Source organism: Strix aluco, chromosome 25, assembly GCF_031877795.1.
Source record: "Strix aluco isolate bStrAlu1 chromosome 25, bStrAlu1.hap1, whole genome shotgun sequence".
In the NCBI taxonomy this organism is placed as follows: Eukaryota; Metazoa; Chordata; class Aves; order Strigiformes; family Strigidae; genus Strix; species Strix aluco.
In genome coordinates, this window is record NC_133955.1 from 6,955,269 (window position 1) to 6,970,823 (window position 15,555).

At 53.4% G+C, this 15,555-nt stretch overlaps 1 protein-coding gene across 1 annotated transcript in view; it reads left to right on the forward strand.

Moving 5' to 3' along the window:
• The window catches only part of CR1 (complement C3b/C4b receptor 1 (Knops blood group)), a 99,538-nt gene that overhangs the window by 25,164 nt on the left and 58,819 nt on the right, over positions 1–15,555 (forward strand). Inside the window, 24 exon segments of the mRNA XM_074850317.1 lie at positions 213–249; positions 652–823; positions 1,182–1,285; positions 1,905–2,620; positions 2,977–3,168; positions 3,824–4,015; positions 4,235–4,331; positions 4,502–4,587; positions 5,627–5,818; positions 6,395–6,466; positions 7,038–7,064; positions 7,724–7,787; positions 7,968–8,078; positions 8,353–8,523; positions 8,784–8,879; positions 9,568–9,675; positions 10,515–10,760; positions 10,855–10,871; positions 11,522–11,618; positions 12,726–12,959; positions 13,110–13,267; positions 13,746–13,931; positions 14,652–14,748; positions 15,385–15,467. Of these exon segments, the coding sequence (XP_074706418.1) occupies positions 213–249; positions 652–823; positions 1,182–1,285; positions 1,905–2,620; positions 2,977–3,168; positions 3,824–4,015; positions 4,235–4,331; positions 4,502–4,587; positions 5,627–5,818; positions 6,395–6,466; positions 7,038–7,064; positions 7,724–7,787; positions 7,968–8,078; positions 8,353–8,523; positions 8,784–8,879; positions 9,568–9,675; positions 10,515–10,760; positions 10,855–10,871; positions 11,522–11,618; positions 12,726–12,959; positions 13,110–13,267; positions 13,746–13,931; positions 14,652–14,748; positions 15,385–15,467 (3,555 nt within the window).

The following is a 15,555-nucleotide window of genomic DNA, read 5'->3' on the forward strand; positions in this document are numbered from 1 at the left end:
TCCACCGAGTTGGAACTACAGCCCTTGGTTCTGACTTACACGCGAACCGAGCCGCTCCCTGAGGAGGCTCAGCGTTACAAGAAGTCTTTGCCAAATACTTAACATCTCACTGTCCCATGCTGAGGTCAGGGCTGTAAGCTATTACAAGAGAATTTCCCCAGAATTTAAAGCACTTTCTTTTCCTGTTAACATCCTCCTTTCGCGTTATGCAGCCACCACCCCAATTCAGATCCAGGTAGGCAGTGACCTGTAAAAATATGTGGTCAAGGCACTTCCACATAATTTGTCAACGTGTTCACAGGAATTTTAAAGGAGTAAGTTACCCAGGCTGCTCAACTCTCCCTTAAGACAACACTTCCTGGCCTCATTGCAAATGCTTTTGTTACATATTCTTGGAGCTTAAATTGTGTTGGAAAGGGAAATACAGTGGGGGAAAAAAAAAAAAAAAGATAACTTTGAGTTTCTCAGTGGAAACATCACTGTTTCCTGGAAAACAAACGCAGAGGGAGGCAGGAAGGGGCAGGCAGGCTGCTACTGGCTGCCCTTTACTCGGGGTGGGGTGACATGAGCCCCTTACTGGCAGCGCTGTTCAGCAGAGTGGGATGGAGCAGCCAGAGCAGGCACAACCTTTCCTTTGGCTCTTCCCGCAAGGCTGCGGACAGGGATCCCAGAGCAGCTCCGCTTTCCCATGCGGGCACGGAGCCGAGGCAAACTGCTCCCGAGCCTGGCCGGGCCCGAGGACATCCCTGAGCCTCTGCAGGCAGCGCAGCGTCGCCTTCAAAGAGTTTTGTGTCTAACTGGGAGAGTTACAGTGGAAACGCCGGTACCCCCCATGTTACAGCCTGGACTGGGAGCCCAGGGAGTCGTAAAGGTTCTGTGATCCTCTTGGGTTAAATTAAGGTGAAACGATCCCTCAGGATAAATTAAGGTGAAACAACCGGTTAAGATGTTTTACTTGAGGTAGAAACAACTTAAACTTGGAAAAAGATAATTAGCAATGTGGTCTCATAAATCTATAAGAAAGAAAAGAAAGGAAAGAAAAGAAAAAGAAAGGAGAGAAAGAGAGTCAAAGAAATCCAGTCACCACCCCTGGATCCAGCGTTGTCTCGGGTCCGGTAATCTTGGGTGGTGGGTGCCCATGCAGCAAAGTTTTCTGTCGCCTTTTCAGTTCATCTCGTCAGCTGGCTGGCATGCTGGGTGAGGAGACGCAGGTATTCCACAAACTCATTTCCATGAGAGATGAGGAAAAAGATGGAGCAGGGGTTCTGCACATGTATCGAGGGGGGTGAGGTGCACCAACCCCCCTGTCCAATTGAGTCGGTGGTTGTGCTCGCCATGCTGCCTTTACTTCTACCCCAGTTCCCACAAATTTTTGCTGACTTCCTGCTTCTTGAGCAGTCATCCGGCTTCTGGGGCAGAAATGCTCCCCTCTTATCAGGCCGTGTCACCTCTTCGGGCTTCCACAATGGAGCCAGTGATTAGCAGGCCTTGTGCTTGATAAGAAAACACTCGGTTTCACTCAGTCCACGCTTCTTCCTTTGAGGTTTATCTGAGGAGTTTGGCGATACAACTGCAAGAGAGCAGGAGGTGCAGCCTTCGATACACTCCCGCTTCCTTGGGCGATGTTCCTTAGACTAATCGCAAAGGCCACAGCTTGTCCTTGCGGTTTTCTGTGTTGATGAATGTTTAAAGCGTTAATTCCTTCAGTTCCTTACACGCCGCTGCCTCGTTTTGTGCATAGGCGTTAATAGAAGCAGCTCAATGAGCAGTCTGGAAGGGGGCTGATTCACAGCCCTCTGGCCTCCTGCGCACCCCTTGGGCTGGAGGAAAACCCCACTTCTCTGCTCTCTTCTTGCAGAAAGCCTCTCTTTTATGGAGGTCTGTTCCTCTGGTGATGTTTGAAGATGGTTTAGGGGGGGCTGGTGTCCCCGAGCTGCTCTGGGGTCCCTGGGGCAGCCGCTGTCTTGGGGGGCAGGAGGCACCGAGGGAGCTGCAGCAGAGCCAGTGCTGGGGGACAAACGGGACCTTCTCCGCCCCCCCGGCTTTGGGGTGCGCTGTGGGGTTCACTGTCGCAGCGGGCAAGCCCCACGTGCTCCCCTTTTTGGGGTTTTTGGGGTATTTTTTAATTTATTTTTCCTTTGGGACTCGATAGCTTTGAGAGAGGGGTGTCTTTACTGGAAGGCGTGGAGGGCAGATGTGAAGGGGGCTGCGCGCCCGGCTGGCTCTCGGCGCAGACATGAGCAAACCCCCCCGGCTCCGGCCCCACTCCCGCCCCCAGCCGCGGGTGGGACCTTCAGCAGAAAATTTCCCAGAGCTGAGAGCGCGGGGAGGGGGGGCCGGGGAGGGGCTCAGCCCGTGGGAGCGGCTCTTGGCTTTTGGCTGCAGGTCGTTCCCCAGCTGAGGGTGCTGCCTGCAGCCGCCTCCCCGCGCTGCCCGCGCCTGGCAGCAGCACCCACGCGTGCTCTTGAGCAACGGCCCCCCCCGCGGCCCCGGGAGTGGCCCCGCTCCCCGCTGCCGGCTCCTCCGCTGCCCGCTCCGCTGCCGGCGATGGGCTCCGGGCGCTGCTGCCCGTTCCTGCCCGCGCTGCTGCCGGCGCTGCTGCTGCCGCCCGCGGCGTGGGGTGAGCCCACGGAGGGAAGGGGGGGCGGGCGGAGGGGTGGGGACGGGGAGCCCCGGCCCCCTGGGCGTGTGCGTGTTCTCCGTGGGGTGGGTGCTCCTTGTGTGTGTGCTCCGTGTGTGTTCTCCGTGGGGTGGGTGTACTCCGTGTGCGTGGGGGTGTTCTCCGTGGGGTGGGTGCTCCTTGTGTGCACCCCGTGTGCGTGCGCCATGTGCCTCACACCTCCTCTGCTCCGCCGTCTGCGTGTCGGGGGTGCGTGTGCCGTGCGCTCCTGTGGGCCCCACGCGTGCATCCCCGCTCTGCCCTGCCCCGGGAGCTTTAGGAGAAGCCTCACTAAACCCGGTTTTATGTTGCTGCAGGGGACTGCGGGCCGCTGCCAAACATAAGCCACGCAGAGCCCCCGGAGGATGCGAAACACGGGGGGAGCTTCACGGTGGGCTCCAAAGTGACGTACAGGTGCCTGGCAGGGTACGTGAAACGCCCTTTGCTGCCAGACACCATCCAGTGCCTCGCAAACTCCCAGTGGTCCAACCTCCAGCAGTTCTGTGTTCGTGAGTATTTCATTTTCTCCACAACGAGTTGCTCAGAGACACGCGCTGCTTGTGAAAACGTCTCCCGCTTTAGCAATCGCTGCTACGAGGGTTTCCTCATCCGAAGTGACACACGGCCGAGTTGGTGATCGGAGGATTTCTTACTGCCCCTGTTTCCTAACTCTGCTGAGTCCGTTGGAGCCGTGTGCTGGCTCTTGCATGTTAATAAAAATGGATCAACAGCTTGGGGAAGCACAGGAAAGGGGGGAAGCGCTACGGGGGGGCAGCGCCCGCACCGCTGACAGCTGATGAGAGAGTTAGCCAAGGCGGGGGTTGGCGCTGGGGGGTTGCAAACCTCCGCAGTGCAAACTGGCTGCACTTCCCCCCCTCAAATGCTCCATCGGTGGGATTGCCAAGGGAGGTGAGCACTGCGCTCCTGAACGACTGAAAGGGGGAAAATTTTAACATTTAAAATCTTTTCCCATTAAATAGTCATCTAGGAATATTTTTGAATTACACAAATTACCAATCGGCTTCTTAAAAGTATTTGTGGTATCCATATTCTTAAGGAGGCTTGGGTGTTGTCACTTGGATTTATGTTTATACATAGCCGAATGCAAAATGTGGTTATATTTGCTTTGTAACCGTACACTTTGGTTGTTTGCATTGTCACTAGGTAGCTGCCCCAGCCCGCCACGTGTGCGTTTCGCTAAAATATCACAAGAAGATGAAACGCAGAGTTTTTATCCTGTTGGCATCACGGTGAGGTATATTTGTCGCCCAGGCTATGAGAATACCACCGACCAGCTCCCCACCAGCACTTGTCTTGACAATTTAACATGGTCAGCAGTTCCCGAGCTCTGTCAGAGTGAGTGTCTCCATCTTGTTTCGTTTTCCCCAGCGTCCACAGCGCCGTGCTCTGAGGGCCACGCCTGAATTGTATTTTTGGATTGCCTTTTTTAATGATGTTTAGCATGAAATACCACCAGGCGCCTGGTTTGACAACACCATACTGTCATGAAAAGTATGTCTGTGGGTTTTTCCCCCACCCTTGTAGTGTTCTAAGGATAATCCTATTCTTTTTTAGAGAAATCTTGTGGTATTCCAGTAAATCCAGAACATGGCCGAGTTGATACAACTGATCATCTCTTTGGTGCAAAAGCAAAGGTAGTTTGTAACCATGGGTGAGTGTGAAGCCAGCTGCCCATTGCATCCCAGTCGCCTGGCCAGAGTCACTGGTGTGTGAGCCAGGACAAGGGGCTGTGTCTGTCGAGTCCTCAGCACCTCTCTGAGGTGACATGTTCTTGGTTGGTGACCACAAACCCATGTGTTGATGTGCCTTTTCCCCCTGCAGGTACACGTTAAAGGGAGCGTCACCTCTCATCTGGTGTTTCCTAAGGGGAAATGATGTTGCCTGGGGTCAAATTCCAGCTTGCTGGGGTAGGTGAAGTTGTCCAGCGTGTGACTGGAAATACCAAATATTCCAACTCAGAAATACTGAATTGTGTGTTGATTTTACTAAATGAAGTCAGGTAATTATCTCCGGAAGGGAGACAGCTGGTGTGATGAAAACAGGGACTAGCCAGTAGCATTGCTGGGGCCTTCCAACTGTGTGCTGGGCTGCATCCAGAGCGGTGTGGGCAGCAGGGCGAGGGGGGGATTCTCCCCCTCTGCTCCACTCTCCTGAGACCCTCCTGCAGTGCTGGGTCCAGCTCTGGGGGCACCAACAGCAGAAGGACACAGACCTGCTCGAGCGGGGCCAGAGGAGGCCACAAAGATGCTCAGGGGGCTGGAGCACCCCCCTGTGAGGACAGGCTGAGAGAGTTGGGGGGTTCAGCTGGAGAAGAGAAGGCTCTGGGGAGACCTTAGAGCGGCCTCCCAGGACTGAAAGGGGCTACAGGAAAGGGGGGAGGGACTCTTGATCAAGGGGGTAGGGATAGGACAAGGGGGAACGGTTTTAAACTGAAAGAGGGGAGATTTAGATGAGATCTAAGGAAGAAATTCTTCCCTGTGAGGGTGGTGAGGCCCTGGCACAGGTTGCCCAGAGAAGCTGTGGCTGCCCCCTCCCTGGAAGGGTTCAAGGCCAGGTTGGACGGGGCTTTGGGCAACCTGGGCTAGTGGAAGGTGTCCCTGCCTGGGGCAGGGGGTGGAACTTGATGATCTTTAAGGTTCCTTCCAACCCAGACCATTCCATAACTGTATGATTCTTCATGTGAAAGACAGACATTAATGGACAATGCAGTGGCTTTGATGTCCCCACAGGCTGCCACCACCCCTGTGTGCGCGGGACAGCAGGCTGGGGGGCACCTAAAAGGAGCTGCATGCGAGAGGGTGGCCAGTGCTCCCATTTCAGCCCCTGCTGCTGCGACTGGTGCCATGCCAGCCCGTGTGCAGTGGCCCTTGGGTTTTCCTCTCTTCCCATCGTGGAGAAGAGCATCCTACGGGTCATCTCCTGAATTCCTTTCCTTTTCTCCCCCAGCTCTTTCTTGTCCTCCACCTCCAGCTGTTCCCAACGGGAAGCGCAATGACAACGGTACGGAGTTCATGTACGACTCGGTTGTGATGTACACGTGTGACCCCGGGCTCCAGCTGGTGGGAAATGAAACTCTTCGTTGTACAACGGAGAACGGGGTCGATGGCATCTGGAGCGGGTCTCCTCCCGAATGCAGGGGTGAGCACTGCTGGGTAATCATCCTGTTCCCCAGTAGTTTTTCTTGCTGTGCAGTTAATTCATCCTAATTCCCTGCTCTCAGAAAGGGAAGGACCCCACCCTGGACAGACATTCCCGTGGGGTTTGTTTCCAGGGGAGCAGCATCTGCTCCCAGCAGCGGTGGTCGGTGAGTCTGTGCCCTGGGGGTGCCAGGCTCTGCTGAAGAACACTGTGAGCACAATCATTTTTCATTTTTCCCTTCAAGAGGAACAGGCAGAATTTTCATAAACAATGTGTGGAGAGTATCAGTAAGTGCAAAGCTGATGGACTAAACCTCGGAATGGATTTATAGCTAATGTCCAACAACAGCCGGGCAATAAAGCCAGGCGGGACAGCGGACTCCCCGCTGTCCGTAAGGCTCCTGTTGTCACCGAGAGGTCCCTGTGTGACTCTGGCACAGCTCTCACTGTCATAGGCGCAGAGGCACAAGTCACCTGCCCATGCGACATTTTCTCCTTGCTGAAGTATACGTATAAATGGAGAATTATATAAAATATATTGATTGAGTGGTTTTCCTTTATTTTTTTTTCTCTGTAGTTAGCACTACAGCAGCGACAAACCAAACTAAACCCTCAGAAGAGAAGATAGCAGAGAATCCTTACTGGCTAGGTAAGAGTTCAGCTGAGGCTCTCTGCCTCAGCCCTTGTAATTGCTGTAATTGCACCCACACTGGGGGCCTGTGACTCCACATGCTGTTGGTTTTCTGCTCTCACTGTGCCTTTTTTATTTCCTTTGGTGGGTCCATCTTCCAGTTTCTAAGGGGGTTGCACAGGCTTGTTCCCTGGTCTAATCCCCTTTTCTCTCTGCTCCCAGCTGAGTGAGTCCTTAGCTGCCACGAGACAGGGTGGATTTTTGATGCCTGAACCTCCGTGCAGCCGAGCATCTCAGTAGAAATGTTATTTTGGCTGTATTTGGACGTTGCTGAGGGTGGAGGTAGCCTGGAGCTATAGACCTCAGCTCCATCAGTGGAGAGAGGAGGGGTGAGGGACTCAGGAAGAGCATAATGATGTGTGCAGTAGTTAATGACATTGTTTCATAGCATTTTGTCTTCTCAGCACCGCTGTGGTTATCTGGGTTTGAATAATATTGTTCTGTGGGCATAGATTAAGAAACTTCCCGGTTATCATCAGCATTGTTTGCTTCATTTTTTTAACATCAATTTCATTATTTTCTTCTCTAGCGAGTATCCTCATCCCTTGTTGCATTGGTAAGTAGTTTAAAATTGAAAATATACTTCCCTAGCCCAAAGCTGTTATTTGCTGTTAAATACCCAAAGTCGGTGGTTTTGGTTTATTCATTTCACTACCCCTAGTGCTGAGTGTCTCTGGTCAGGATTCAGGGGTTTCTCTGCTGTGGGTAACGCAGCAGCCTTGCTGGATTGTCTGTGTCTGAGTACAAAACATTACATCAACTGAGGATGAAATGAAAGAGGCCAAAGAAGCCAACCAAAAACTGCACATTCTGTCGCTCTTTAATTTATAAAGTTGTTTTAAAAGGCCTTGGCAGACATTGAAAGATAGGAGATTAGTGAAGCTTGGAACATCCTTGTTGCAAAAGAGAGCAAGTACTAAAAATGGTGAGTGTGATTAAAATACAAAGAAAACAGGAGGCTGTCTGTAAAACACTAACTGAGGATCAGACCCTTAACAAGTTCATCATGGCACCACACTTGGCAGTGGTTTCTGCGTTTAGAGACACGAGGGGTTTTGCATTATTTTGACTGGGAGGAGCCTCTGGGCAGTGACAGGCAGCCTCAGAGGAGAGAATTTTGCTGCCAGTCTTTTACCAAACTGCAGTCTTTCACTTGAATTACATACCAAATTTGTTGTTTATTTTTTGTTTGGTTTTTTTTTCTTTGTTTGTTAGTTGTCCCAGTAGCCCTTGGAATTCTAGCTGGGATCATCATGAGATGCAAAGACAGCAAAAAACAGTAAGTGAGTCTAAGCTGCCCCTTGTAAATCATAACTCTCCCTAAGGACAACTGGGTATTTGCTTTTAACCTCTGAGTGATAGTAATGACCTTCAGTATATATTTGCATGGTTAGTACTATCTTTCCATGTTGCTAAGTTGCTTTCTATTCTATGAATTTTCTCCCTTCTGTCCCCTCAGCTCTTACAATGTAGATTTACAAAAGCATGAGATGAAGGGAAAAGCTTCGCTGATACACCCAAAGATAATGGATGACAAGAAGCAGCCCATGCTGTGGCGTTCCCATTTTTGGTAGGTTTGCTGTTCATCTGCCCAAAAGCTTGTGCCACTCTTCTGACTATACCCACAGATCTCACGGGTGTTATTTCTAGCTACAAACCTTGCTGTGCCTGACCACACCAGTATGGCACATCTTTATGCAGTTTTTGACTCTAAAATGCCAACAACTCTGCGATGAACACGCCGCTCGCCGAAGAGGCAGCGGCTGCTTCACGGGAGGGTTTGGTGTTCGCCGGCTGCTCTCGGGGCTCACAGGGGGGATTCCCCCCATCTTTCTCCTCCACAGCCACACGATGAGCTGCCACGTGTGTCCCACCTGCGAGGAGCGGCTGCACACCTCCCTGGCCCCCCGCGCCGAGCCTGCGCGCCGCGACTGTGCCACCTGCGAGGACTGGCTGGGCACCCAGCCCGGCTCACCGGGCTCCTACTCGGTCCCCAGCATCAGCGGCGGCGAGAGGTACCGTGGCCGACTGGGCGCTTGCTCCTGCTCCCCTTGTGCTGGTCCATGGAAAGCAAAATGGTGCTTTTCGAGGGGGGTGAAAGCATCTACACACGGCTAGAGCAGGTTTTGTAGTTTGGATTCCTTTAAGTCCAGTTTTAGGAGCAGAAAGTATTTGCTATTTAGAATAAAGTGATTCCACAGGGCAGTAGTCATTCTCGGAAAGCCATGCCTTCGGGTGGATTCAGGTCATCTTCTCTCCCTTTCTCTGCGCCCAGCTCTCCTGCCAACGCTGCCGATGAGCTGAGGGGTGACGGCACAGGAGAAGCTCTTCCGGAGCAGCGCGAGGCAGAGCAGCCCATGGGCCACGCAAGGTCTGTCTTCCACCTAAAATACACAGATGCCACAGTGGGCTTGAATAAAAATCATTTCAGAGTAGGGTAGAACCGTATTTATTCAAGTAGAAAATAAGGGTATTCTACACCTCCTTATTTATTCCCACCTCTTTCCTGTCTTGATCCTATGCTGAGTATTACAGCATTTAATTACTTTTGAAACACTAATCACTGCTTTTTTCCCCTAAAACAAAGGAACTCTGGGCAATTGTTGTGCCTTGTTCTTTCTGTGCTTTTAAAAGGCATTCAGCACGTGCTGGTGTTTCTCCTATTTCTCTACTTGTGTTGCTCTCGAGCAGCTGCTCCATACGCTGCCGTGCCCAGGGGCTTCCCGCAGCACTCAGCCGACACAGAGCTGCCCTCTGCTCTGTGAGAGCAACGCCCAGCTGGAGAGTCATCGTGTTTGCAGGCTTGGTGAGGTGAGGTTGGGAACTGGAGGTCTCGCTATAAGGAGAGTATGGATTGATGAAGGAGTGTGTTTCAGAAGAGACAAACATCTCGTACATCTTAGCAAAGCGAGGGAGGTTTGCGATAGAGCTAATTCCAGGTTTTCATCCTGCTTGGGACGGTTCCTCGGTGCCAGGGAAGCTGGAGGTGCCAAACTTGACAGTGATTTGAGTCTCCTTAGAGGGACTCAACGCACATCCTCAACGGTGCTTCTCCACAGCGACGACCACGTCTGTCCCGTCTGTGAGAGCTGGCTGCGCGTCCACTGTGACCCGAGCGAGAGCCGACCCGGGGGGCAGCCGGGGGGGCCCCACCAGCAGGACAAGGGGTGAGTGTCCCACCACCGGTGCAGGAGGCTCCTCTCAGCAGCCTCAGAGTGGCCTCAAAACTGAGAGGAGTTAACCGCTTAGCTTAAAAAAATGATGGATGTGTGTAAACGTTGGTTGCGTTGCTTATAGCTCTGTCAGGTTAAAAGTGTGGTGCGTGCTTGCGAGCAAAGAGAGGGGAAACTGGTGTGAGGTTTATTTGGACAACGCTCACGCTGTTTATTTGGGTGTCTCAGTATCAGCTTGTGCTCCTCAGATGTCCTCACTTGGCTCGGCCTCGTGTTGATTTGGCCCGTGATGGAGCTCTGTGTTTGGTAAGCAGCAAAAAGTGCTGTAAGAGCCCCATGGGCCTTCTGTTCACCCAGCTGCCGAGTGCTTTTTCCACCTCGAGGTGTCGTTAGTTTGTTTGGGGCAGAGCAGCGATGAGGTGAGCAAAGGTTATTTTGCCCATGCGAGTCCTTGTGCGCTCTCAGGCTCACAAAGCTTCCTTAACAGAGTCGTCACCGGCAGAGGCAAATTCAAATAAATATGTGGTTAAAATAAACATGGTTTGAGGTGTGCATCTGCCTGCTTTAGCTTTTGTGAGTATGAACTTCTTTTTACCAATTGTGTCTTTCATGCTGTTCCTGCAAGTGCTTGTTCCACTTGCTGTTAGCCCTAACCCTGGTGCGGTTTCAGTTCTGCATTCATAAATCACTACTCGTTTGAGTTTAGAAAGTTACTATCTTTGAACTTGTTAATGAAAAAAGGTTTTGTGGTGCCGGAGCCTGTGTGGTGTGGCTTGGCGAGGAGCAGTTTCTGACCTGAGCCAGTCGGGGCTCACCCTTGGCTCTCTCCACAGCCCGCGGGGTCCCATCTGCCAGCCCTGCGCCGACCAGCTGCACCTCTTCCTCGTCCACAGCGACGTGTCCAGCTGCCCCGTGTGTCCACTGGCCGCAGAGGGGACCCCGGCCCACCTCGCGTCCCCCCACAGCCCCGGCTGCCACGTCTGCGCCGTCTGCGGGACGCCCAGCCACGCACACCTCTGCCAGGTACCCCACAGTAAGGACCCAAAAACACCCTTCGGGTCCCCGTGGCTGGGACCAAGGTGCCACAGAGCTGCGAAGGTCCCTCCTGCCAGAGCCAGGGGGCTGCAGCACGCAGCGACCAGCCCTGATTAACCGCTTGTTTCCCTGTTGCAGGATAAACGCTGGCGGCTGTAGCACCCTTAGCGGCACAAAGCTGGTGGGAGAGAAGGGAGAGGTGCTACACCGACTCCTGGCGTTGTCAGGGATGAAGTTCTGAGTGCAATAAGGCAACCTGAAGTCAAGGGTCTGACTTCACAAAAAAGGAATTTATTTGTAAAGAAGCAGGAGAACCAAACACACTTCAAAGCCAGCTCCGTGTTGGTTTAATGCCTACTTTTTTGTTTATTTTAGTAGGAAAAAACTATTTTTGCAGCTCTTAAAGTGAGGCTTTAAAAATTCAATAAACGTTTCTTTCCACTAGGAAAATAATTTCATAGTAAACACCCTCTTTGCACAATCTTGCAAGATTTATTTGTATTTTTTAAACTACTTTTTCTACTGAGATTCCTTTACTAGTGTGCAGATACGAGTGCGCAAATTGCAGTATTTGTAGTAAAACTGTTTTGTAAATAAGGAATATAAAACAAGCAATACTGCTATCCTGGCTTGGGGCTTGATTTTTTTTCATGTTTACTACTCAAACCTTCTCATAGAGCACTTTAAAGGATTTTGCAGTCTCATTCTTTGCCGGAAGTAATCAGGTGCTCAGATAATTGCTGATGCTCGGATAATTGCTGCTGCTCAGATAATTGCTGCTGTCGTGTTGCACTGTTGGCCGTAGCAGTGGCCTTTCCTGGGAACTGCGATGACGAGGGTGAGGTGCCACTGCTGGAGCAGAACCTGGCCCCTCCCTGGCAGCACCAGGAGGCTGGGGGAAGGTGTGTGCTCCTCTCCAGGTACAACCTGCCCTCGCCCACCCTGACTGTTCCTGCACTGGTCATATTCTCTACCCAAAAGCCAGGCTGCAGCTCCAGCAAGGAGTTCAGAGGGTTAAACTAGCTGCTCCCTGCTTGGTGTTCGCTGGCTTGTACTCCTCGTTTTGTTTTGACATGGGGACAAAATGAACAGTGATAGTACAGAAGTTGTAAAAATTGCTTTTCTGCTGACAGGCTGAGAGAGTTGGGGGGGTTCAGCTGGAGAAGAGAAGGCTCCGGGGAGACCTTAGAGTGGCCTCCCAGGACTGAAAGGGGCTACAGGAAAGGGGGGAGGGACTCTTGATCAGGGGGGGAGGGATAGGATGAGGGGATGACAGTTCTAAACTGACAGAGGGGAGATTTAGATGACATTTAAGGAAGAAATTCTTCCCTGTGAGGGGGGTGAGGCCCTGGCACAGGTTGCCCAGAGAAGCTGTGGCTGCCCCCTCCCTGGAAGGGTTCAAGGCCAGGTTGGACGGGGCTTTGGGCAACCTGGGCTAGTGGAAGGTGTCCCTGCCTGGGGCAGGAGGGTGGGACTCGATGGGCTTTAATGTTTCTTCCAACACAAACTATTCTATGAGTCTCTGATTTATTAGTGTTTGCCAAGAGACTGAGTTTATTGGTGTTGTCAGGAGACAGGCAGTGCTGCAGGTCAACAGAAAGGTGCCGCGCAATTGCCTGCTGCTGTATTTGTTACCAAACTGGGACTCAGCCCATTTCCGTGGGCTTGTGCTGATGGGTGCAATCCTGATACTGGTTTGAGGAGGGGGAGAGGCAACGGCCATGCGAGCGCCTGAGCTGCCCCGTGCCCTGGCTGCTGTCCCCCTTTGATCACCCCTTCCACCATGGGGTGGGAGGCAGCAGGGGCTGTGCCAGGTTGCCAAGCGGTGCCTGCACCAAGCCCTAAACCTCACCCAGCTGACACAGAGGGAGAGGTGCAATAAACACAAGACATAGGTGATGTCTACGTGGTGCAACGCGGGTGGGGCAGCAGGCCCAGCGCTCCTCAGGGGAGAGCCTGGGGTGGCCTCGAGCCTCCTTGAGCTGAGGGCGATGGGGTGGGCCGACCAGGAACAAGGATCCCTCACACGGGCGACGCTCCGACGCCTTCACAGCGCTGCGCGGGGTGCGTCACGCGGGAGCGCGCTGGGTTACCACCCCGGTGAACCCCTCCCGCGGCACCGGCCGGGGCAAAGGCCCCGGAGTCGGCCAGGAGAGGCCATCGGGGAAAGAGGGACCCGACCCCCGCGCCAGCCGTCTGCGTTTGGCTGTTCATCATCTGTCAAACAGCATCAATTTGTACCGGTAAAGGAGAAAGGCACCGCGCCGTGGGAATCGCCGCGGGAGAAGCTGCCAGGCAGCTCCGTGGGGCTCGGTGGAGGCAAAACCTGCGTTGCTCTTGACAGCTGCAAAAAAAAAACCCGTCGAGCTTGAGCGGTGACGGGGTTGGCCTGGCTGCGCCCGCCCCGGAAAACGACGCGCTTTGCGCTGCGCATCGCTGCGCGGAGCCAGTACCGGTGGCGGAGCGACACCGGGAGCGGGACTGGGAGCGGCAGCGGCCATGGCTCTGCGCTGGCTCTGCGTGATGCTGCTGGCCCTGCCCGGCGCCTGGGGTGAGTGCGGCTGCGTGCGGGGAGATGGGGCTGCGGGGAGATGGGGCTGTGTGCGGCGAGATGGGGCTGTGTGCGGAGAGATGGGGCAGTGGGGGAAGAGATGGGGCTGTGTGCGGGGAGATGGGGCTGTGTGCGGAGAGATGGGGCTGTGTGCGGGGAGATGGGGCAGTGGGGGAAGAGATGGGGCTGTGTGCGGGGAGATGGGGCTGTGTGCGGGGAGATGGGGCAGTGTGCGGGAGAGATGGGGCAGTGTGCGGGAGAGATGGGGCAGTGTGCGGGAGAGATGGGGCAGTGTGCGGGAGAGATGGGGCAGTGTGCGGGGAGATGGGGCTGTGTGCGGGGAGATGGGGCTGTGTGCGGGGAGATGGGGCTCTGTGGGGATGGTCCTGTGTGGGAAAAGGGGGCTTGGTCGGCATGGGGAGGGGGTTGTGGCTACGTGGGAAGGGCTAACGTGAGCCTCCCCCCCATCATCCCGCAGGTGACTGCCCGCAGCCCCCGCGGTTTGTCTTCGCGGAGCCCGTCACGCCCCTGGAGCCGTCCTACGCCGTGGGGGCCACGCAGAGATACAAGTGTCGCCCGGGGTACACGAGAGCCAGGGGCAAGACCCCCGTGGTCACCTGCCTCGAGAACTCCACCTGGTCAGAGAACCCCGACTTCTGCATCGGTGGGTCCCCCCTTGCGGGCTCCTGGGATGGGGCGGGGGGGGGGCTGTGTCATCCCCTGCTGCACCCCAACCCCACTCAGGGCTCAGCGCCGTTGGGAAGGGTGCTCCCCCCGTTACTGTTTTTAGGGCAGTTGAGAAGAGCCCCCTTGCCTGCCTGCCGGGGGTTGCCCTTCCCCCTTAGACATGCTAATCTCTGGGAGATGACCTCTGCCCTTCTTAATTACTTTACCATCTGGTGACAGAGTGTAAATGCTGTAATATGTTTGCACAGAAACAAGGTACAGTGTGGGAAGGGCTGGGGGCGGGGGCAGTTGTCCTGGTGGCAACCCACCTGTACTGGCCCCAGGGCCGTCAGCGGGTCCCTCCTTGTCCCCTTCTCCTTCGTACTCTCCTTTCCCCATGGACCAAGACCTCTGCCCTGGGCCCACTGGGGTCTTTATCAGTTTCTTTTCTCAGTAAGCATATAAACCTCGGCTTTTCTTTTTTATCCTTAGTTTTATTTGGACTGCTACTTGCTTTTTATTTGCATTTTAACTTTCAGTTCCTCAGAAGTTAATGTGGATCTTGTATCTTTTCTGAAAGTGCTGGTACTTGCTCATGAGGGAAGTTAGGTGCCCGATAAATGGTTAATTAGTCCATAATGACACTGAACAGCACTGTCACCTGTGTTTCACTATCATGCTATAAAATAAAGCTAATGCTGCTCACTTGCCCTTCCAGGAAAGTCGTGTGGTCCACCGGACATCCCGAATGGCAGCTTCAACTACACCACCGACCTGCTGTTTGGGGCAACAATAACCTACACCTGTAACGTCGGGTAAGCCTGGGCCCAGGCTTTTCACAGCTGGGGGCTGTTTCCTTGGCATGGTGGGGGGTGTTGGGAGCGGGGAGCCGCAGGGGTCAGGCTCTATCCTGCTGTCACAACTGGTTATCTCCTGGGCGTGAGAGCATGGTCTTTGCAGACTGCTTTTCCACTGCTTTGCAAAGAATTTTGTTCCTTTCCTGTGGGTGCTGGGTTAGTAATTCAGCATTTTCTGTTGTGCAATGGGTTCAGCTGTCCCTGTCTTAGCTAAGGGGTCTCAGGGAAAGGGGGCTGCAGTGTCCTGGGGGTGCTGGGAGCAGGGTGAGAGGGGAAGAGAGTGGTTATGGTACGTCAGTGACACCCAGCTCAGAAAATAAGTCTGGATCTACCACCGCACAGCCTCAGGGTGGGGGTGCCGTCTTACTCACGGTCCTGGGAGCTTCTGTCCACCCACGGCGAGTATTAAGTTTCCTCTAACTGCATCATATATTGTATTTCTTTAAGTATTAAGAAAATTGTATTTTATAGGAGGGCTAGCTGACTTTCCCCTAGGGTTCAGCTCCTCCAAAGAATACCATTAGAAACTGTACAACTTTCTGAATTTCTCCAGTTTTTAAATTTTTTTTAAAAGAGATTTCAACCTTTCCGTAGGTACCGATTAGTTGGGAAGGAATCTGCGCAATGTGTACTTAGAGGCAATGAAGTTTTTTGGAATGCAGATCCATACTGTGAGAGTAAGCACATCTTAAATGTTTTGTGTACATCTCTTCCTCGAAGCTATTGCAATATATCTGGTAGTTTGGGGAACCGCAGCTGGATATT